The 17,158-nt window shown below is 54.9% G+C and overlaps 1 protein-coding gene across 5 annotated transcripts; it reads right to left on the bottom strand.

Annotated features, from left to right (window-relative positions):
• Positions 1 to 2,238: 2,238 nt before the first annotated feature.
• Positions 2,239 to 17,064, bottom strand: OSBPL7 (oxysterol binding protein like 7). 5 transcript variants are annotated; one of them, XM_053569081.1, is made up of 23 exons: positions 15,203 to 17,064; positions 13,725 to 13,879; positions 13,487 to 13,612; positions 13,245 to 13,298; positions 12,526 to 12,639; positions 12,100 to 12,198; positions 11,864 to 11,981; positions 11,132 to 11,235; positions 10,699 to 10,791; positions 10,482 to 10,614; positions 10,306 to 10,400; positions 10,017 to 10,112; positions 9,174 to 9,226; positions 8,529 to 8,713; positions 7,668 to 7,915; positions 7,328 to 7,465; positions 5,315 to 5,378; positions 5,125 to 5,203; positions 4,162 to 4,306; positions 3,905 to 4,049; positions 3,693 to 3,819; positions 3,391 to 3,513; positions 2,239 to 3,245 (listed from the first exon to the last, which is right to left on the bottom strand). In XM_053569081.1, exons 2-23 carry the CDS (start codon positions 13,797 to 13,799, stop codon positions 3,137 to 3,139), a joined length of 2,523 nt encoding a protein of 840 aa, XP_053425056.1. In that variant the 5' UTR covers positions 13,800 to 13,879; positions 15,203 to 17,064; the 3' UTR covers positions 2,239 to 3,136. The 5 variants fall into 5 exon arrangements, 4 of the variants coding, with proteins under 4 accessions (XP_053425056.1, XP_053425058.1, XP_053425054.1 ...); XM_053569083.1 differs by having other exon boundaries at positions 8,529 to 8,622; positions 9,174 to 9,311; positions 15,267 to 17,064; XM_053569079.1 differs by having other exon boundaries at positions 15,267 to 17,064.
• Positions 17,065 to 17,158: the final 94 nt, after the last annotated feature.

The raw sequence follows: 17,158 nt of genomic DNA, 5'->3' as shown, positions 1-17,158 counted from the left end.
CACTTGAGGCCAGGAGTTCCAGACCAGTCTGAGCAAGAGTGAGACTCCATCTATATAAAAATTAGCCAGGCATTGTGGCAGAAATCTGTAGTCCCGCTACTTCGGAGGCTAGGGCAGGAGGATCGCCTCAACCCAGAAGTTTGAGGTTGTAATGAGCTGTGATGATGCCACTGTGCTCTAGCCTAGGTGACAGAGTGAGATCCTTCCCCAACAACAACAAAAGGATTTGGGGCATCAAGTCCCAAATTCCTCCCCTTTACTCTAGGTCTGCTATGTCCTCCAACCAGAACCAAGAGGTCTGGGTCTGTGCTGGGCTACACTGAGGACAAGTCCTGGGTCGTTTGGTCTAGGCTGATACAGCCTTGAGAAGGGGGCCCACCAGTCCTTTCTCCAACCACCAATGTGAACACCCCACTCTGGGCTTCCCGGTTGCCATGAGGTGACACCACTTCTGGGGCCCAAGGCTGTCTTGGGTCCTTCACACCCTGTCCATAGAGCCCAGCCTGGGGCCAGAGTTCCGAGCTTGCCTCAGCTGCCCTGAGCCCCCCATCAGCAATGACTCACTGAACACTGGCCAGATGAGGATGGTTTCTAAGAAGACAACATTCTTTCAGAAGGAAAAGCCCCTCACCCCAATAAGGACAGAAGCAATCTCACCCTCTCCACCTCTCCTCCAGGCTGCCGAGGAGGCACCTGGGCTGTGGCTGGGAGAGAACTCTGGGGAGACACTGTCTAGGTGGCACAAATCACAGATGGTCTTGGTTCCCATGGGTAGAGGCATTTCTGGTTTCTTGTCTCCATTGGAAAAATAACTCTGGAAATTGGTTTATTTTAAACCCCGGTTCTTAAAATATGTGGAATTGAACACAGTCTGGTCAGTCATTGCTGTGTTGCACTGAGGGGAAAGGGTCAGGAGTAGGGTGGTGCGCACTGTTTAAAAAGATCCTGAATGTATGCAGGCTTTGGCTTTTTCTGGAATGGGTTGAGGTTATTTCTGGCATATGGTGTCAGGATAAGTGTGTTCGTTTTAACTTTAACACTCTCCATAAATAGCTGTGGAAATGTGGACCACCTCTCCTCCGCAGATGCTGGAGGAGGGGTGGAAGAAAAGGATGATGATGGGAAAAGATAGCATAGCTTGGAGGGTTCCCTCTGCTCTTACTACCCTGCCACCCCTCAGAGAAAGCATGACATCCTCTGGGGACAGCTATTAGACCAGGGCAGGACTGGGGCATGGTGTTGTTGCTGACAGGGACGGAGTAAAGAGCCTGAGCCACTTCACAGACATTCTCTTTTATGACACAGAAGAGGCCACATGAGGGATGGAAGCCTCTGAACAGGAAGGTAAAGCCACTTGGCCAACATCACACAGCTCTGGAGTAATAGTGGCAGGGGAGCGGGTGGAACAGCTCCCCTGTTCTTCTGATCTTGGGTGGCACAGGCCTGGCCAAGGATGCTGAGTGTAGCGGTTAGCACTCTGCCATACAGGGGAACACAGCCCATGCAATTTTCCACTGGTTGAAAAGTTTGAATTTTTCCTCTATGTGCTGGGAAGCAATGGATATATTTTAAGCAGGCGTGAAGTGCCATATTTTCTCTTTTGAAATACTTCCCAGGAGGGCAGCATTAACCTGGAAGGGCTGGGGGCTTCTGAAATAGTCCAGGCAAGGGCTGATGAGGGCCCAACCTAGCCAGGTGCAAGGCAGAGAAGGTGCCAGAATGGAGAGACCCTTGAGGAAGAAGAGACAGGTGTGAGAATCTGGGGGCGGGAAGATGCCCCTGGGCTTTCAGCTCAGGTGAGTAGTGGCTGCAGCAGTTTCCGGGAGCTGCCATAACAAACAGCAATTTATTCTCTCTCTCAGCGCTGAGGCTGGAAGTCTGAAACCAAGGCGTCAGCAGAGTTGGCTCCTTCGTGGAGGCTGAGCGAGCCTCTCTCCCAGCTCCGGGCGGCTGCCAGCAATCCTTAGCACTCCCAGCTTGTAGTTGCATCGCGTCTCCACGTGGCCCCCTCCCTGTGTGTCTCCGTGTTTCACAGTTATCTTCCCTCGTATATGTCTGTGTGCCCAAATTTCCCTCTACTTATGAGGACACCAGTCATTGGAATAGAGCCACCCTAAAGCAATATGGCCTCATTTAAACTTAGACACATCTGCAGAGACCCTATTTCCACACAAGGTCTCATGCATAGGTACTGTGCTACAGCATACATGTTTTTCAGTGAATGGGCGCAGGCCAAAGTCTGGGACAGTCTTTATTGGAGCTTGGAATGTCAGAGCACCTCACCTTCCTCAGAGGCAGCCTGTGAGAAAGTGAGCAGCAGCGCTGGCGGACACCCAGCACATGGGAGTCAGGGCTACAGAAGGAACCCTGCTCGCCTGCAAGCAGGACATGGGCACACACACGCGCGTGCGCACACACACACATATGCGCTCCTACACGAACTGACACACCCACACAGTCACTGCCCGCAGTTGGAGGCCAGGCGCCTCGGGCTGCTCCCCTCCTCTTGGAGGGGCCTTGTCCCCTCTGAGGAATCCACTGAGGATCAGGGACAAAGGAGCTAGAAGCGGCAGGCATTTTGCAGTTTGGGAGGACGGGAGAGATGCCCAGGGACCAACCAAAGGGAGCCAGAGAAAGTCCTACTGGGCCAGGGCCAAGTGGAGAAGACTCTGGAAGTGGGGTGTGGGGTGGAAGAGGCCATCTGCTCTTCCTCACTGGCTGGAAATTCACAGCTGGGGACAGAGCCCTGGGCACAGAAAGCCTGGGAGCATCAAGGGGTCCCCTGTGTCCTAAGAAGGCACTGAAATGGGGAACAGATCCTGGGAGTCAGAGTCACCCCCAAGCACCCCAAGGGGGACAAGAAGGGAGGTGAGAGAGCGAGAAGGGTCTTACATGCTGATTGTCTGGGGTGACGAGACTGGGGAAGCACAGATTCTGCTTCTCACCTCAACCATGGGGTGGGAGATGGGCTGAGGTGCCACCCCTCTGACCAGCAGAGGGGAGAGAGGGCCAGAGCCAGGGCTGCCCCTTTGGTCTCAAGGGCAGGCAGCAGGGAAGCTGGCCCTACCCATGTGTCCGTGGTAGGGATGGAGGCAGGAGGGGCGAGGAAGCAAAGCCTCCTGCCCCAGGGCCAGGGCTACCAGAGCACGGCCCCATCCAGGTTCCCGTAGCCGGGCTCGGCCCGCAGCTTCCAGTAGGTGTTGTTGGTCACCCACCACTCTTTCCCGCTGCTGTCTGTCTGCCGCCTGGGGGGAAGAGGCGGGTGGAAGTGAGAAGGCTGGGCGGAGGTCCTTCTCCACTCCTCCTGCAGTTGGCTGCACTCAGTGCAGGCCAAAGGGAGAGGAGAGCCCAGACTGCAGAGACCCATGGTGGAGGGCAAGGTGGAGGCACCTGAAGAAGCGAGCCTGGTGGACGATGTTGTTCTCCTCCATCACTTTGCGCCTGTCTCGCTGTAGCTGCTCGATCCTTCTCTTCTGGGCCTCAGCGGCCTGTATGTTTCCCTCCTCCAGGTACCTGCAGACCCAGATCATAATCAGCCCACCCACAGGAGCCCCCAAATCCAGTGCCTCTGTCCTTGCCTAGCTCTCTCCCAAACAAGCCCCATTTCCTCAAGGCAACTCAGCAAAGGAAGGACAAAGTCCTAGCTCTGTGAAACCTCGTGAGGAGGGAGGTGGTTCTAAGGTGGCACTGACCTCTGGTCTGGCCGGAGCCTCGTGTCGGTGGAAGGCAGTGACCGCTTCAACTCTGCTGTCAGTTCATTCAGCTCCAAGGCAAACTGAGTGAAGCCGAAGTTTCGCTCATAGTCTGGGGGCATTGAGTCTGGGGAAGGCAAGGGGCTGGGGCAGGTGGACTGCGCCTTAGCTGCCCTCGGCCCTGCGAAGCCCTCCCTGGTCACCCCACTTACTGGGTTTCCAGATGCACTGACCACCTGGTGTGGGTCCTCGGTACAACCCCTCATGCCACTTCCCAAAGAGTCGGTGGAGGACACGGCCACTCCGGCTGAACACAGCACCCTGTACCTCATGGATGTTGGAACTCCAATATTTGGCCTGGGGTGGGGAAGGGAGGCTTTAGCAAGTATCCCTTCCTCCTAATTCAGGGTGACCTCTGGAGGCAGAGGCTGCTGGGGGTGGATGGGTGGGGTCAGGGTGGTAGACCCACCTTGCAGAAGGTGATCTTGCAGTGGCAGGAGCTATCCTGTGTGTTTCGAATGAGGACCTCCCCATAGTGCTCTATCCAGCGCTGGCCACTCAGGATGTTATGAATGCAGGACGTCACCTTGTTCCACTCAAAGTGGTCCCCAAATCTGAGAGAGACAGGGTGTGGGAGGGCATCTGGTTGGGCCCTAGGGAACATGAGTCAGGAATGCTTGTCCTACAGGTTGTGGCAGGAACTCTGGGGCCCTGGTTCCAGCTACCACTTCCCTACCCATTTATAAAGTTTCTAAATGCCTAAGTAATGGGAGTAAAAATATAGATAGGGTCCCTGCCCTTGGATGCCAGGGACAATGGAGGGCTGCTCACATACACCACTGTTTCATCCTCACTTCTTCTGGGTGTTACTATGACTCTCGTTTTACAGATGAGCAGCCATGGCTAGGGCATCAAGTCTTGCTGTTTTGTAACTATTAAGCAGCAGAACCAAAACTCAGACCCAGTATTTCTGACTCTGAAATCCACCCTCCTCCCCTGCTTCTAGCTAACTCCTAGACTACTCTCAATGAGCCCCCTGGCTTTCTGGCTTCAGTCCCCCACCTATAAAATGAGTTAGAAGAAGGTTGGTTTTTCAAATGTGGTTTGTGACCCATTAGTCCTGAAATCAATTTAGGTCTCTATGTTTGTGTGTATGCACTGGCATGAAGTCTCAAAAGCATTTCTTACTGTGAGTCACGGTCAAAAATGTGTGAAAGCCACCGAGTCAGATGACTTTGATGGGCCCTTCCAGCTGTCCGTTCTAAGCTTTTCACTTTTCTTTCTTGGCAACTGCCATGAATATAGGTGTAAAGCATACAGATGCTGTCCTCACTGCAGGCAGCTTCAGACTTTTCTCTCTTGTCCCTAACACCCACTCCACCTCCAGCCTGGAAGATCCCTAGGTCTGGATGCTAGGAGTAAAAATACCCACCTGGGCAGGCTGACATTGACTGTCCCCACAGGCACTATCTCCAGAGATTTGCCCCAGAACTTGTTCTTCCACTTCATGTCTGGAGTTGGGTTGGGGAAGGAACAACAGAGATAAGACCAGAGAGTGTTCCAGCCCCTCCCTGCCTGTCCTTTATCCCTAGGGCCACCCTACCCTGCCCTCTACTCCTCACCTTGCCAGAAGGTGAAATTCTCAGACTCTGCATGGCATGCGGAGATAGGGGGGTGGTGGGAGACCTAGGTGAACAAAGACAGTCTCTTGAAGCTGCTCCTGAGGGCCTTGGGGGCCTACTCTCCCCAAAGTCCTTTATCCACCCCCCCCTCAGTTCCCCTTCCAATGAGAAGATCAGTTAGGTCCAGGTCTCTTGTCCCTGTCATCACTGGCCAACATCCAAGTCCCTCATCTTTTATTCTCCTTGCAAGGCCCATGATCCGCGGGAGAATGGGGAGTAGGGAAGGCAGCGCCTTCTGTTAGGGCCTCATCCAGCCGCCCCCACCCCACCCCTACCCCATTTCCCCTTCTCCAGTACCCACACTCTTCCCTCTATATATTCTCTTTCTGTCTGAATATAAAGATTTTCTGTTTCCTCCACCTTAAAAAATAGTAAACCTTCCCTCCCTAGATGCATACATTCTTGCTCGCATATGCATAAAGCATTTCCGGGAGGATTCCCAAAAACTGGTAGCATCGTCCCCTCGGAGGGGAGGCTTATTTTCTATTGTACACATGATTGTACTGTGTAAATTTTGACCATGTTTTCAAGATCACTGAAAATCTAAACAAACAAATGGCCTCTTTCTAACTGCCACCCTCTCTCTCCTCTTTCCCTTTTGGTAAAATTTTTTGCAAACAGTCTGCATTTTTCTCTGTTTTTAACTTCTACTCTACGTGCGCTGAAATCCAGTTCTCTGTCCCCATTCTTTCTCTGAAACTCCTCACTCAGGAAGCCAGAGACACTCCCCAGGTCCCAGGGATCTGCTATCCCTGTCCCTCTCCCTCTCCCTCAGGGCTCCCCTAGCACTCCTGTCTTCCTGCCTCTCCAGTCCTCCCAGGGCAGTCCTCCCACGACGTCCCCTTCCCTCCAAGCTGGCCACCCCCGATCTTTTAGCTCCACTTGGTGCTCTCTCAGGAGCTCCAGGCCCACTGGACCTGGACCTTGTCCATGACTGCAGAACCTCATGGACATCTCCCCGTGGAAGTCAAGCACACATACACAGTGTGCTCCTTGACTCAGTTTCCTCCCCCACATGCTTTCCACCTGGCTGACCGGCACTAACAGTGCCCATGGAATCCCCCAGCCAGGGGAGGCCACCCAGACTTCTCCCTCTTACTGGCCACCTCCCCACTCCCTGCATGTAAGAACGTCCTACTGCCCACAAGTCCTCAAGGGCAACACAGGAACAGCTCTTGAACTCAACATGCCATGGCCAGAGTACAGGTCCCCATAGGCTCTGATGGAGAGGACCACAACAGCCCCCAAAGGCCTCTGCCAGCCATTGTGTGCATGGCCCAATGTGCTTTACAGAGTGCCATTGTGAACACACCACTCCACTGCCTCACATCCTGTGATATCTATAGCCTTTAGGATATTTTTTGTTTTTCTTTTTTGTTTAGCAGGCCTAGGCTGCTAAACCAGTCTCGGTATATGTGGCCAGCACCCTAACCACTGAGCTATGGGCACCTGACTGCAGCCTTTAGGATTTAATAATGAACCAATAAAACTCCAAAGCCCTCCTCACCTTCACTGACAAGACTACTCAGAGTCTGGCTCGCCTCATCTTCTAGCTCCATGTCTCTCATCTTCCCAAACCTGTTCCTTTATACTGTCTGGAACGTCCTCCCTGCCCCCTGTACTCTTGGCTCACTCCGATTCACCCTCCGATTCATCCAAGCCCATGATCACCTTCTGGAACATGTCTTCCCAGGTAGAGCTTCCAGAGTCCCATGGCCAGGACTCAGAATGTGGGTTAGAAGCTCCCTCTTTCAAGGCTGACCCCATCCCCCTGCCAACTAAGTTAGGAGCACCTTTGAGCAGAGCTCTCAAACCCTAACCTGGGCTGCAGAGCCAAGTGCCCACACTCCTTTGCTATGTCCTGGCCCCTCAAGCCCAGCTTTGGCCCCTGAAGCCTAGGTCCTTCCCTATCTTAGCCACCTGAGGTCAGCGCTCTTCTTCTGAGGCCCGCACCTGCTCGCTGATGAAGCGGAAGCCTCTGTCAGGCCGCTCACACTCGTAGGTCTCTCCCAGGACAGGGTTGAAGGGCTTGCAGCCTGCTCGGTGGTACGTGGAGGAATAGGCAGAAACAGCAAAGGCTGCGATGTACACCTGCAGGGTGGAGGGCAGGGAGAATGCCTTGGTGGCAGTGGCTTAAGGATGGGGACACCACCCCACTGCAAGCAAAGTCTGGGGTCTTGGGGTGGAACTTCAGTAGCAATTAACAGCCCAGCCAGGACTGTCTGGGAGACCAGGGCCTGGGAGAGAGGAATAGGAAGCTCAGGCTGGGCCCCAGGGTGGGGTGGGGGGGTACCATGCGCTCGCAGGGGTCAGCGGTACAGCTGGCCTGGTCCAGGAGGCCGCTGTACTCCAGCTCCTCACAGAGCCGCTGCAGAGTGTTGAGCGGCTCGTTGAGCTGCACAGGCATCGACACCTTTGACAGGTCCTTGCCGATGTTGTTGCGCAGAATGTTCCACAAGCTCACGTCAGCTCCAGGCCCACTGGCCGCCGGCAGGCAGCGGCGACGGGGTGGCCCTGCGGCTCTTCCTGGAACACACCCCCCTGGGCCCATCCCACCATGTCACTCTCCATTGGGGCACTGGCAGCCCAGACACAGCAGGCCGACAGCCCAGTCCAGGGCCTGCTCCTCCCACGCTCCTGAAGTGCTCATGGGGATGGCCACTCCCAGGCCCCAGTTCTCACTGCTGCCAGAGACCTCGCTCCCCAGAAGCCCTTCTCAAGTCCCCACCCTTGCCTTCTGTCCCTTTGTAAACACAGAAACAGATATGGGGATGCCAATTATTTGGCCTATTTCAGAGTTGAGGAAGTAGGCTCCCAGATGTAAAATGACAGGTCCAAAGCCACACTGCTAACAAGTGGCAAAGGGGGTTCTTTTGTATCTCTGTCAGTCCCTATATGGGCTCTCTCTGTCTGTGGCCATGGAGGCTAGCTCCAGGCCTGAGCCTGGCCCATCCCCCTGAGCTGCTCCAGGAACACTCCCCAGCTCATGGCTTCACCTTCCCCGACTCTTGAGATCAACTCTTGGGTTATCACACAAAGCCATTAACCCACCAGTCACCACAAGCAATGGCCTCCACCTAGGGCCTTGGTCATGGACAAACCTCATTTCTCTACCCCATCCCAGTCCCTGCTGCCTGCATGTCCTGGCTGGTACCTTTCTGATAGCGCTCAGCTCCCCTGAGGTCCAGCACCTCCTCAGACAGGCTGGTGGTGATTTCACTGGTACATGACTCCTCCTCCTCTGTGCCCTGGGCCAGGACAGATGACAGGCCGGGCAGATTGGGCCTCCCCGGGCAGCTGGGCAGTGCCCAGGGCCTGGCAAGAATCTGCCCAGCTACCCTTTGATGGGAAGGGGAAGAGAATGTATTGGGGGCTCTGAGCCCTAAGACACTGCCCCAGAGGCCTGGCATCACTGAGTGTGCCCTGCCATCTTAGGAGAGAATTTGGGGACTTAACAGGACACAAAGGGAAGGGAAGTTGGGAATTACTGAGATTCAAGATACAGGGAAAGGAGTTAAGGGAGTGATGAAGCCAAAATGGGGTCACTGGAAGATGAGGCAGCAGTTTCAGGAGAACCCATGGGGATAAAACAGGCCAAACTGGGAGAAGAGTTCCCAGCAGAGATTTCTGAGCAGGGCCACACAAACCTAATAAATTTGGACATGTTACTAGAGATAGCAGCCGAGGGGGTGAGCAAAGACTCAGACTTATCTATGGCCTCTAGTCTCTCTGAACCCAAACCCACCCTTATTCTCCCAAGGTCCCTCCCCTCTCACTGCCAGCTTCCCTCTCCCCTCACCTCGTTCTCAGAAGAGCTGGCCGAGAGGAGGACCTCACAGGCATCGAAGAACTCTGTATGGGAATCAGCAAGGGACAGGATGCTGCTCTGGGACAGCTGGGGGGTCAGCTCTCGCCCCTTCATGTACAGAGCTTCTTGCTATGAGAGCAGCCAGATGGGTGTCAGACCCCAGGGGTCAAGACAAGACGGTCAAGCAGAGCTACCCTACCCTGACAGCTTCCTTGAGAGGGGAGCACAACCGGGGACATCACTATTTGAATCTGACATTTGCTGAGCAGGAGAAGAGGTGGAGGGGAGCGAGCAAGGTATGAAGGAGGAGTGGTATAAACCCTGGCCTGGGAATAAGGGCACACAGATTCCATAGTAACTGCTTACACCTCCTGGGCACTGACTCTGAAGCTCACCCAAAGCCCTTTGTGCATATTAACTCAGTCCTGCTGCCTACCCTGTGAGGTAAGTGCCATTATTACCTCCATTGTGCAGATGGGCACACTGAGGCTCGGGGTTGCAAAGCTGGGGCATCAAGTACAGCCCCAGACATTGTGCTGAGAACACCTAAGTCCAAATTCAGGCAGTCCATAATTGTGGGAGCCTGGGTTCATCATCAGATTCTTTGAGTCTCAGTTTTGTTGTCTTGAGAGTAAGAACCGCTACCTCTCAGGACTCTGATTTAAATGTAAACTGTCAGGGGACGATCAGGATGACTGCTGCCAAAGCTATGTGAAAGACACAGGAGCCAGGATTTTTGAGCTCCGTTTTTAGACTAAAAAACAAACCTTGCCCCCACCCTGGGCCCTCACTCCTGCTGGGAAAGAAAGTGTAGCTTCCCACCCTGGCTCTCACCTCCTCAGGGTTGAGGGAGCTGAAGGAGTCTGCAGTGGTATCTGAGGAGATGGACAGAGAGTGGAGACGCCTCTGGCCAGCTGGGGCCTCAGAGACCTGCAGAGAGAGGGTGAGGGGATGGGGTGCTAGGAGAATGAGGTCCTCCCTACCCCTCCATCTACAGCTCTGCAGAGACTGCCTGCCTCTGCCAACCCTCACCCCAGCCCAGATCTGCTGTCAGACCCAAGGCCCACAGTGCTCAGCCTCACGTCCTCTCCTCTCACCAGCCACCCTGTCCTCCAAGCCTCACCCCCATTCTTGATAGCTCTGAACCCTGGTGCAAGTCCCTTAGTTGGTCCCGTTCAGTGGTGAGGGCAGCCAGGACACTGCTGAGGGAGCTGTGCACTGCGGGGACAGGGCAGACTGTCAGTCAGACTCCTCATCCTCTCCCTCCCACTCCCTGCCACACCCCCAGCATGCACTCACCCTTCTGCGCCAGGGCCCAAAAACTGCGCTGCAGGTGGGCATAGTCTGGGGGGGGCAGCCCACGGGGGCCCGAGGAGTCCCGAGACTCCAGATAGCGAGACAGGTTAGGAACAGAGCCATGGAGACGACCCACCTGTAGATAAGGGGGAAGGTTGAAGGAGACAGCCTCTTTCAGAGCATCCCGATCCAGACATACCGGGTCCACTCCCCACCTCACCCGTCCAATGGTGTCATCCTTGGCAAAGCTCTGTGTGCACCACATGCGGCTTGTTCGTTTTCCCTTCTTGGGTCTTTCAGTTGTCACTGAGGCCTGGCAATTTCAGTCACAGGGTGGGGAAAAAGGGCAGTAACCATCAAAGCCCAGGACAGGCAAACAACTAGGGAGGGCACAGGGCACAGGTCACCCCAGGCGCAGAGGGCACGGAAGCCAGCAAGGTGACAGGGACGATTGATATCCCAAAAGAAGAAGAGGGACACTCTGGCAGAGGTGTGGGCACAGAGGAAGGAGAGAGAAAACCTTGACAGTTTGGACATGGATAGGGAAGCAAGCAACCAGGAACATGGGGTTCTCCAGGAGACTGCAGTCAAACACAGAGGACTGGAACCTGTCCCGGGGGGTGACCAGCTCAAGGGCCCTGGCAAGGCCTTACCTGGTGTGTGGGGATAACAGGGGCTGAGGGGATCCGGTGTAGGGACTCCAGGCCCTGCAGAAGTCTGTGTAGCTCCTGGAGTTTGCCCTGACACTCCGAGAGCTCTGGGGGAAGAATCAACGAGGTCACTGCTCTCCTAACTCCAGCTTTCTTCTCCAAAGACTTCTCCGGCAGCCCTGGAGATCCTGACACTGCTCCCCTCCCCTGACATGAAGCCAGAGCAGCTCCAGGAACCCCCACCCTTCAGTGTAGGCTCCCTCTCATTGCCTGGGAGAGCCTGCAGCCCAATTCCCTCTGTCTCTAGACCATGCGTCATCCCTGCTGCATGTGCCCAGACCAGGGACCTCTCTCTCTCTCTCTCTCTCCACTGGGTCAGCACATCCCTCTCCAGGCCAACATCACTGCCCCTTACCACAGTCACCCAACTGTAAAGCACACCCCTTCTGTGGTGCTGCTCTGTGGGACCCTTCCCTGAACTAGCATTTAGCACCTTTGCCATGATTCCTGGTCCCTGATCCACGCATGTCCGTTTATGTGGCTAAGGCATGAGCTCTGCCATCCTCTGTAGGGTGGGGCTCCCCAGGATCCCCTTGATCCTGGAGGCCAAGGCTGCCTCCTCCATCAGATTGGGGCTCCCTTAAGGCAAGGAGGAAACCTTTTCTCTTCAGCTGATGCCATCTAGATCTGACAGTATAGGCCCCTCCCACAGAAATGCTGTAAGGAGCTCCTCACCGTGAGAACAGCGGTCTAGTCCATCACTGTCCCTCAGCCAGGAAGACACCTTCTCCCGAGGTCCAACCCCAGGCAGGGCTGAGGTGCTACCCACTGTTGGAAGCTGAGCGCCAGGAACCTGTGAGAAGAGGCCAAGGGTCAGGAAGGATGATGTCTACCTCCTTGGGTCTCATAGTTCCCCATAGCCACTCCTTGAATCACCTGTTCACCTACTCCCATCCTAGGGCCCATCTTACCTTCCGGTGAGTGGTGCTGGGCATCAGGCCACGGGGTGTGGTCAGGCGGTGGGCACGCAGCTGGGCCACCCAGCTATGGAACAGGTCCTGGGACTTGATCTGCAGAGGTGATGGAGCAGGGAGGGGCTACCTGAAGGAAGGAACTGTTTTCCAGGAGCAAGAAGTTGGGGCTCTGGTCCCCAGGCAATAGCACTCAGTCTATGCAAAGCTCAATGCAGGGAGGGGGAGCACAACATCCCCCAGTATCTGAGCTCTCAGCTCTGAGCCTATTCAAATAACTACAAACAGGGGCATGTTGGGAGCTTCCTTCTTGTCAAACTCAGAGACAGATCCTGAGCTCCAGGGACCCTCAGCCCCTGCCCCTATGTACTCAGCATCTCTGCCAAGCTGGAGGCCAAAACACTCCCTGGTTCCCAGGGATGTCACCTTGAGGTGGTAGATGTTGTCTTCAGTATCGAGGTCAATGCGCTGGGCCTTTTTGTTGATGGACATGACAGACAGCCGGACATCAATGGAGCCATGGAGCTTCCCCTTGGTAATCTGGGGTGGAGAGTTGATGGGGACAGGGGAACTGGTTTTAGGCTTCCAGGACCACAGAGCCACCATCTATATCCTTGAGGCAACTTTAGCTTCAAGGGCCAGGCAGCACACTATCATAGGGACTTGTCATCACCCTCCTGTGTACAGAGCCACGTCAAGTAGTACTTCACCAAGTAGTTACTCCAGAGAGTCACAAATCAAGAGAAAATATCCACGCCCTGAGGGATCAGTAAGGCTTCAATGGAAACACCCTCCTGGAGAGAATATGGGTGTCCAGACCTTCAGTTCCTTGTTTGGATGGGACAAGGATGAGGGTGATACAACTCCCACTTCTTGGGCCACTGTGCCACAAGCACTGCCCGAGAGCCTTGCGTATATTACGTCCCTTAAAATGACAACAGCTCTACACATCAGTGATTGTGATTTTCCTGTGTGAGCAAGGAGGAAGCTATGGCACAGGGAAGTGATTTGCCTGTCACACAACTCAGCAAACGGCACACCTGGGATTCAGACCTTGCTGGGATTGATTTCAGATCCCCCCTGCCTGCCTAGGGTACTCTGCAGCCAGACCTCTCCCACAGGCCCAAGCTACGGCCCCAACTCACATCTTGCCGAGTTGTTGCATAGTGAAGGATCCCATCCTCCAGCACAAAGTATCTCTGTGACGTTGCCCAGGGCGAGCAGGACCCAGGAGGCCCGAGAGCAAAGAGTGTGAGGAGAGAGCAACCACAAACATATTTTTCTTCTCCTTCTCAATGCACAGACTCCCTGGACTGCCCAGCAGCTTCCCCTGCCACCTCCATCCCACCCCCACATCTGGCCCCTCCCTGTGCCCTGCCCACCCTACCTTGTGCCAGCCCTTCAGAGGCCACTTCCTCTTCTTAAGCAGGTGGCCCTCCTGCCTCTCAGGTATGATACCCTCTGCCCCCAGCCTGCCCCGAGGCTCCTCCACTACCTCCCACAGCTCAGAGGCCTGCAGTCCAGGACAGAGGGAGGGGAGCACTGGTGAGTCCACCACAACTGCCCCCACCCCTGCCCAGGTGAGGCCTGCCCACCTGCTGCCCACAACTGTCCCGCCCTCAGACCTGCTGGGGACCACTGGGCTTTGAGGACTGAACACTCTCTGCTAGGGGCGGAGGGTCCCTCTCTTGGAAGTCCATGGAGAAGAGAACGGCTACTCCGTGCTGGGGGTGCAGAGCAGGGCAGAAGGGGAAGGATGTCACCTGTTCCTAGGGGGGCCCTGGAAACAAGAGGGAGACCACATTAACACAGACCCTTCCTGCCATCCCTTTCTCCCACCTCCAATCCCTCCTGCATGCTCTCAGTGCTGATCAGCACATCTTCCGTCACCTGCCATGCCTCTCCTGGAGTCTGTCCCTCTGTCCCCACCCCACCCTGGGCAGGTCTCCCTGCCTACACCCTCTGCTATAGCCACTGCTCAGATAGGTGAACAGCGCACAGCAGACAGGCTGGTGCCAAGAGAAAACCACAAGAAGTATGGCCGGCCCCACCTTGGGCACACACACACTCCAAGGCTCTAAAAAACAGTGCTTTCCTCGGAGGATTCCCTGATGGTGCTCAGAGGTGAGGCTGGGGAGGTAAAGAAGAGGCTCCAAGAAAAGACAAGATTCAGAGACTGGGCAAGCAAGATCTCAATCCAGCTGCCTCTTCCTTCAGGATCCCTCCACCTCACCCAACCAGGGCCTAGAGACTCCTCTGCCACGGTCCCCCTGCAGAGAATCAGAACCCCGCAATTGATCTCCATATCCTCTAGTTCTTGGGCTTCCATTTTCTGCATGGGAAAACTGAGGTCTAAAATAGCCCCCATTTTCCTCTGTGCTTCCTCCCACCAAGCATGGCCCTAGGAGACGTGCCTGGGACCTTCAGTCCCCTTCCCCCAAGCCTATCATCTCCTTTCTACCATCCCAGTCCTTGGGGCCTCTGAGAGGAGCCGTCCACCCACAGAGGGAGCAGGACACTGTCAGGGCACACTCCTCACTAAGCGTGGCTCCAGGAGCCCCTATGCACAGGAAAAGAGGTGACCAACAACATGCTGAGGTCTGAAATGGTCCCACAGTAGTGCCCACAGGCGCCTTTGGCACCGGCCCTGGCCATCCTGGCTTCATGGGGAAATGAATAATGTATGAAATACTGTGTGTGTGAGACGGGGGAGGGGACGAGAGGGGCGAGGCCGGCCTGAGGCTAGGGAAGCAGCTCAGATCTTTCTATGGAGCCTGCAAGCACCTGAGGAACTGAGGCCCGGAAGGGACAGGAGCTGGTAGAGTAAGTGTGGCCCGGAGGGAGGAGCAGAGGGACACATGCAGTAAGGGGCTGACCCGGCTGATAGGGGCAGGAACTCCTGCTTTCAGCCACTGAAAGTTCCCAAACTCTTCCGGTATCTGGGTATCTCTGTGCCCTCATCCTGGCCCCATGGGATCTAGTCCCCCTCTGCTTGTGGGTGGAGGGGAGACTCTATCAGTAGGGTGGTGGGGGCTTCAGGTGAGCCAGGTGTGTGCCCCCTCCACCTCCATTCCCGCCCTCATCTCCAGGGAAGCAGACCCACCAGCTTCAGGTGGGGGTAAGCTCGTCTTGAAAGAATGTCAGCTGATGCCACGCGGCCCTCTTACCCCAGGGTCCATGGACGGTTGTGCTCCTTGGCCCTCTTGCCGCTCTGCCTCTGAGTCACTGTCTCCGAGTCACTCTCTCCCTCCTCACTGAGCTGAGCAGTGGCAGCAGCTGCTGCGGGAACCAGGAAGGAAGGAGACGTCGGAGCCTCCCCTCTAGCCGGATCTCCCCACCTTCTCCTTCCCCGCCCCCTCCTCCCGCCAAGCTCCAGGAGGCCGCTCAGCTCTGCCCCCCTGCTCCCCGGAGGACTCAGGGCTGAAGAGACTCCCCCAGCACCTTTGTGGCTTGGGAGTTGGGGCACAGTCCTCACTGGGCATGGTTCCAGATAGATGAAAGGACTGGGAACTGATGGACTCAAGCCAGTGGTGGTAAAGGATTTATTCAGACTACTGTGGCCTTGACCCTGTTAGTGCCCAAGGCCATTTCCTTATTAAGCCCCACCTCTCATTTTACATCTGAAAATAGACTGCAAAATTTGGAGCCAGCAAAGGTATCAGGTTGACGGGGAAAAGATGGATCCCCCTCTGGGACCACAGGAGAGAGTGCCAAGAGCACAGTCAGCAGGAGCAGTCAAGGCGAGAGGGATAGCCAGTGTGCACCCACGCCAAGGCCTTTCAAACGGGAGATCTCCCACCAGGCCTGGCCCCTGTGGGGTTTGGAAGCACCAGCGCAGTAAGATGAAACCAGAGCACCTGCTGAGCCTGGATCTGAGCAGGTCTGGGGCAGTCAAAGCTGGCTATTAAAAGGGCTGGGTGGAGCTAACTTTAGTACCCTCCTTTCCTTTTCTGCTGGAATACTGTGTTGAGTAATGAAAAACCCGCTCTTGAGAAAGATCTAAAATTCATTCATGTGAATGTGGCACAGACCGACAGCTTTAAGTGTAATGCAGTTTTCTTTCTGGACAGAAGCGGGCTTCTCCCCCGCCCCCCGGTATCATTTTGTTGTTGTTTTTATTAAATCATAGCTGTGTATATTAATGCGATCCTGGGGCACCATACACTGGTTTTATAGACCATTTGACATATTTTCATCACACTGGTTAACATAGCCTTCCTGGCATTTTCTCAGTTACTGTGTTAAGACATTTATATTCTACATTTACTAAGTTTCACATGTACCCTTGTAAGATGCACCATAGGCTTTTAATGCCAGGGCCTCAGGCACCACCACCAGGTGAAGGATGTAATTTGGAGGTTCTTATCTGGTCCCAGATATGATGCAGGCCACTTGCTCCCTCTACCTCATCCCCACATGGGCTTGGCTTGTGCATCAGGGTCTTATATCCCTTAAGGATGCCTGCCTTCTTGGCTCCATTCACAATGTCAGCACTGCTCCAGCCACCCTGGCAAGGTGTTGTTACAGCTGGCAGAGTTCTGGGAGTGCCACTAAGCAGCCCTGGGCAGACCAGCACTGGCATCCAGGAACCTCAAGGGCCTTTTAATTCACTTTATAGTGATTGAACATCCCCAGGCACACAGCAGAGCTGGGAAGCTGGTCTGGCCCAGGCCACAGAAAAGCTGTGGCAGATCCTCACTGCCAGATAGCCCCTGTCCAGGACTAAGGGAGCTGTGGCACTGTTCCATTCAAGGAAGGAATGAATATAAGTCACCTCCCAGTATCACCCCCTGTATCTACCCAGAATGTGCTCCAGTTAAGGACAATGGCAGACTTCTAGTTAAGCATCCTATCTCCTTTATTAGGAACTTCTGGTTCCCCAAGACTTGGATGAGGTTTTCTACTCTAGGGCCCCAGAAGTTCTTAACAGAGAATCCTAGTTTCCTCTCAAGCCAAGCCCTTTTGTTCAGAACCACCTGAGATGTTTACCTACTGGACACAGCTGTCAACTGCCTTCAATAGGACAAGCATGCAAGAGATGCCATTTGCGGGAACAGGT

This window comes from Nycticebus coucang, chromosome 18 (genome assembly GCF_027406575.1).
Source record: "Nycticebus coucang isolate mNycCou1 chromosome 18, mNycCou1.pri, whole genome shotgun sequence".
Lineage (NCBI taxonomy): Eukaryota > Metazoa > Chordata > Mammalia > Primates > Lorisidae > Nycticebus > Nycticebus coucang.
Note: the sequence above shows the minus strand (reverse complement) of the source record. Positions and strands in the feature narration are given on the sequence as shown.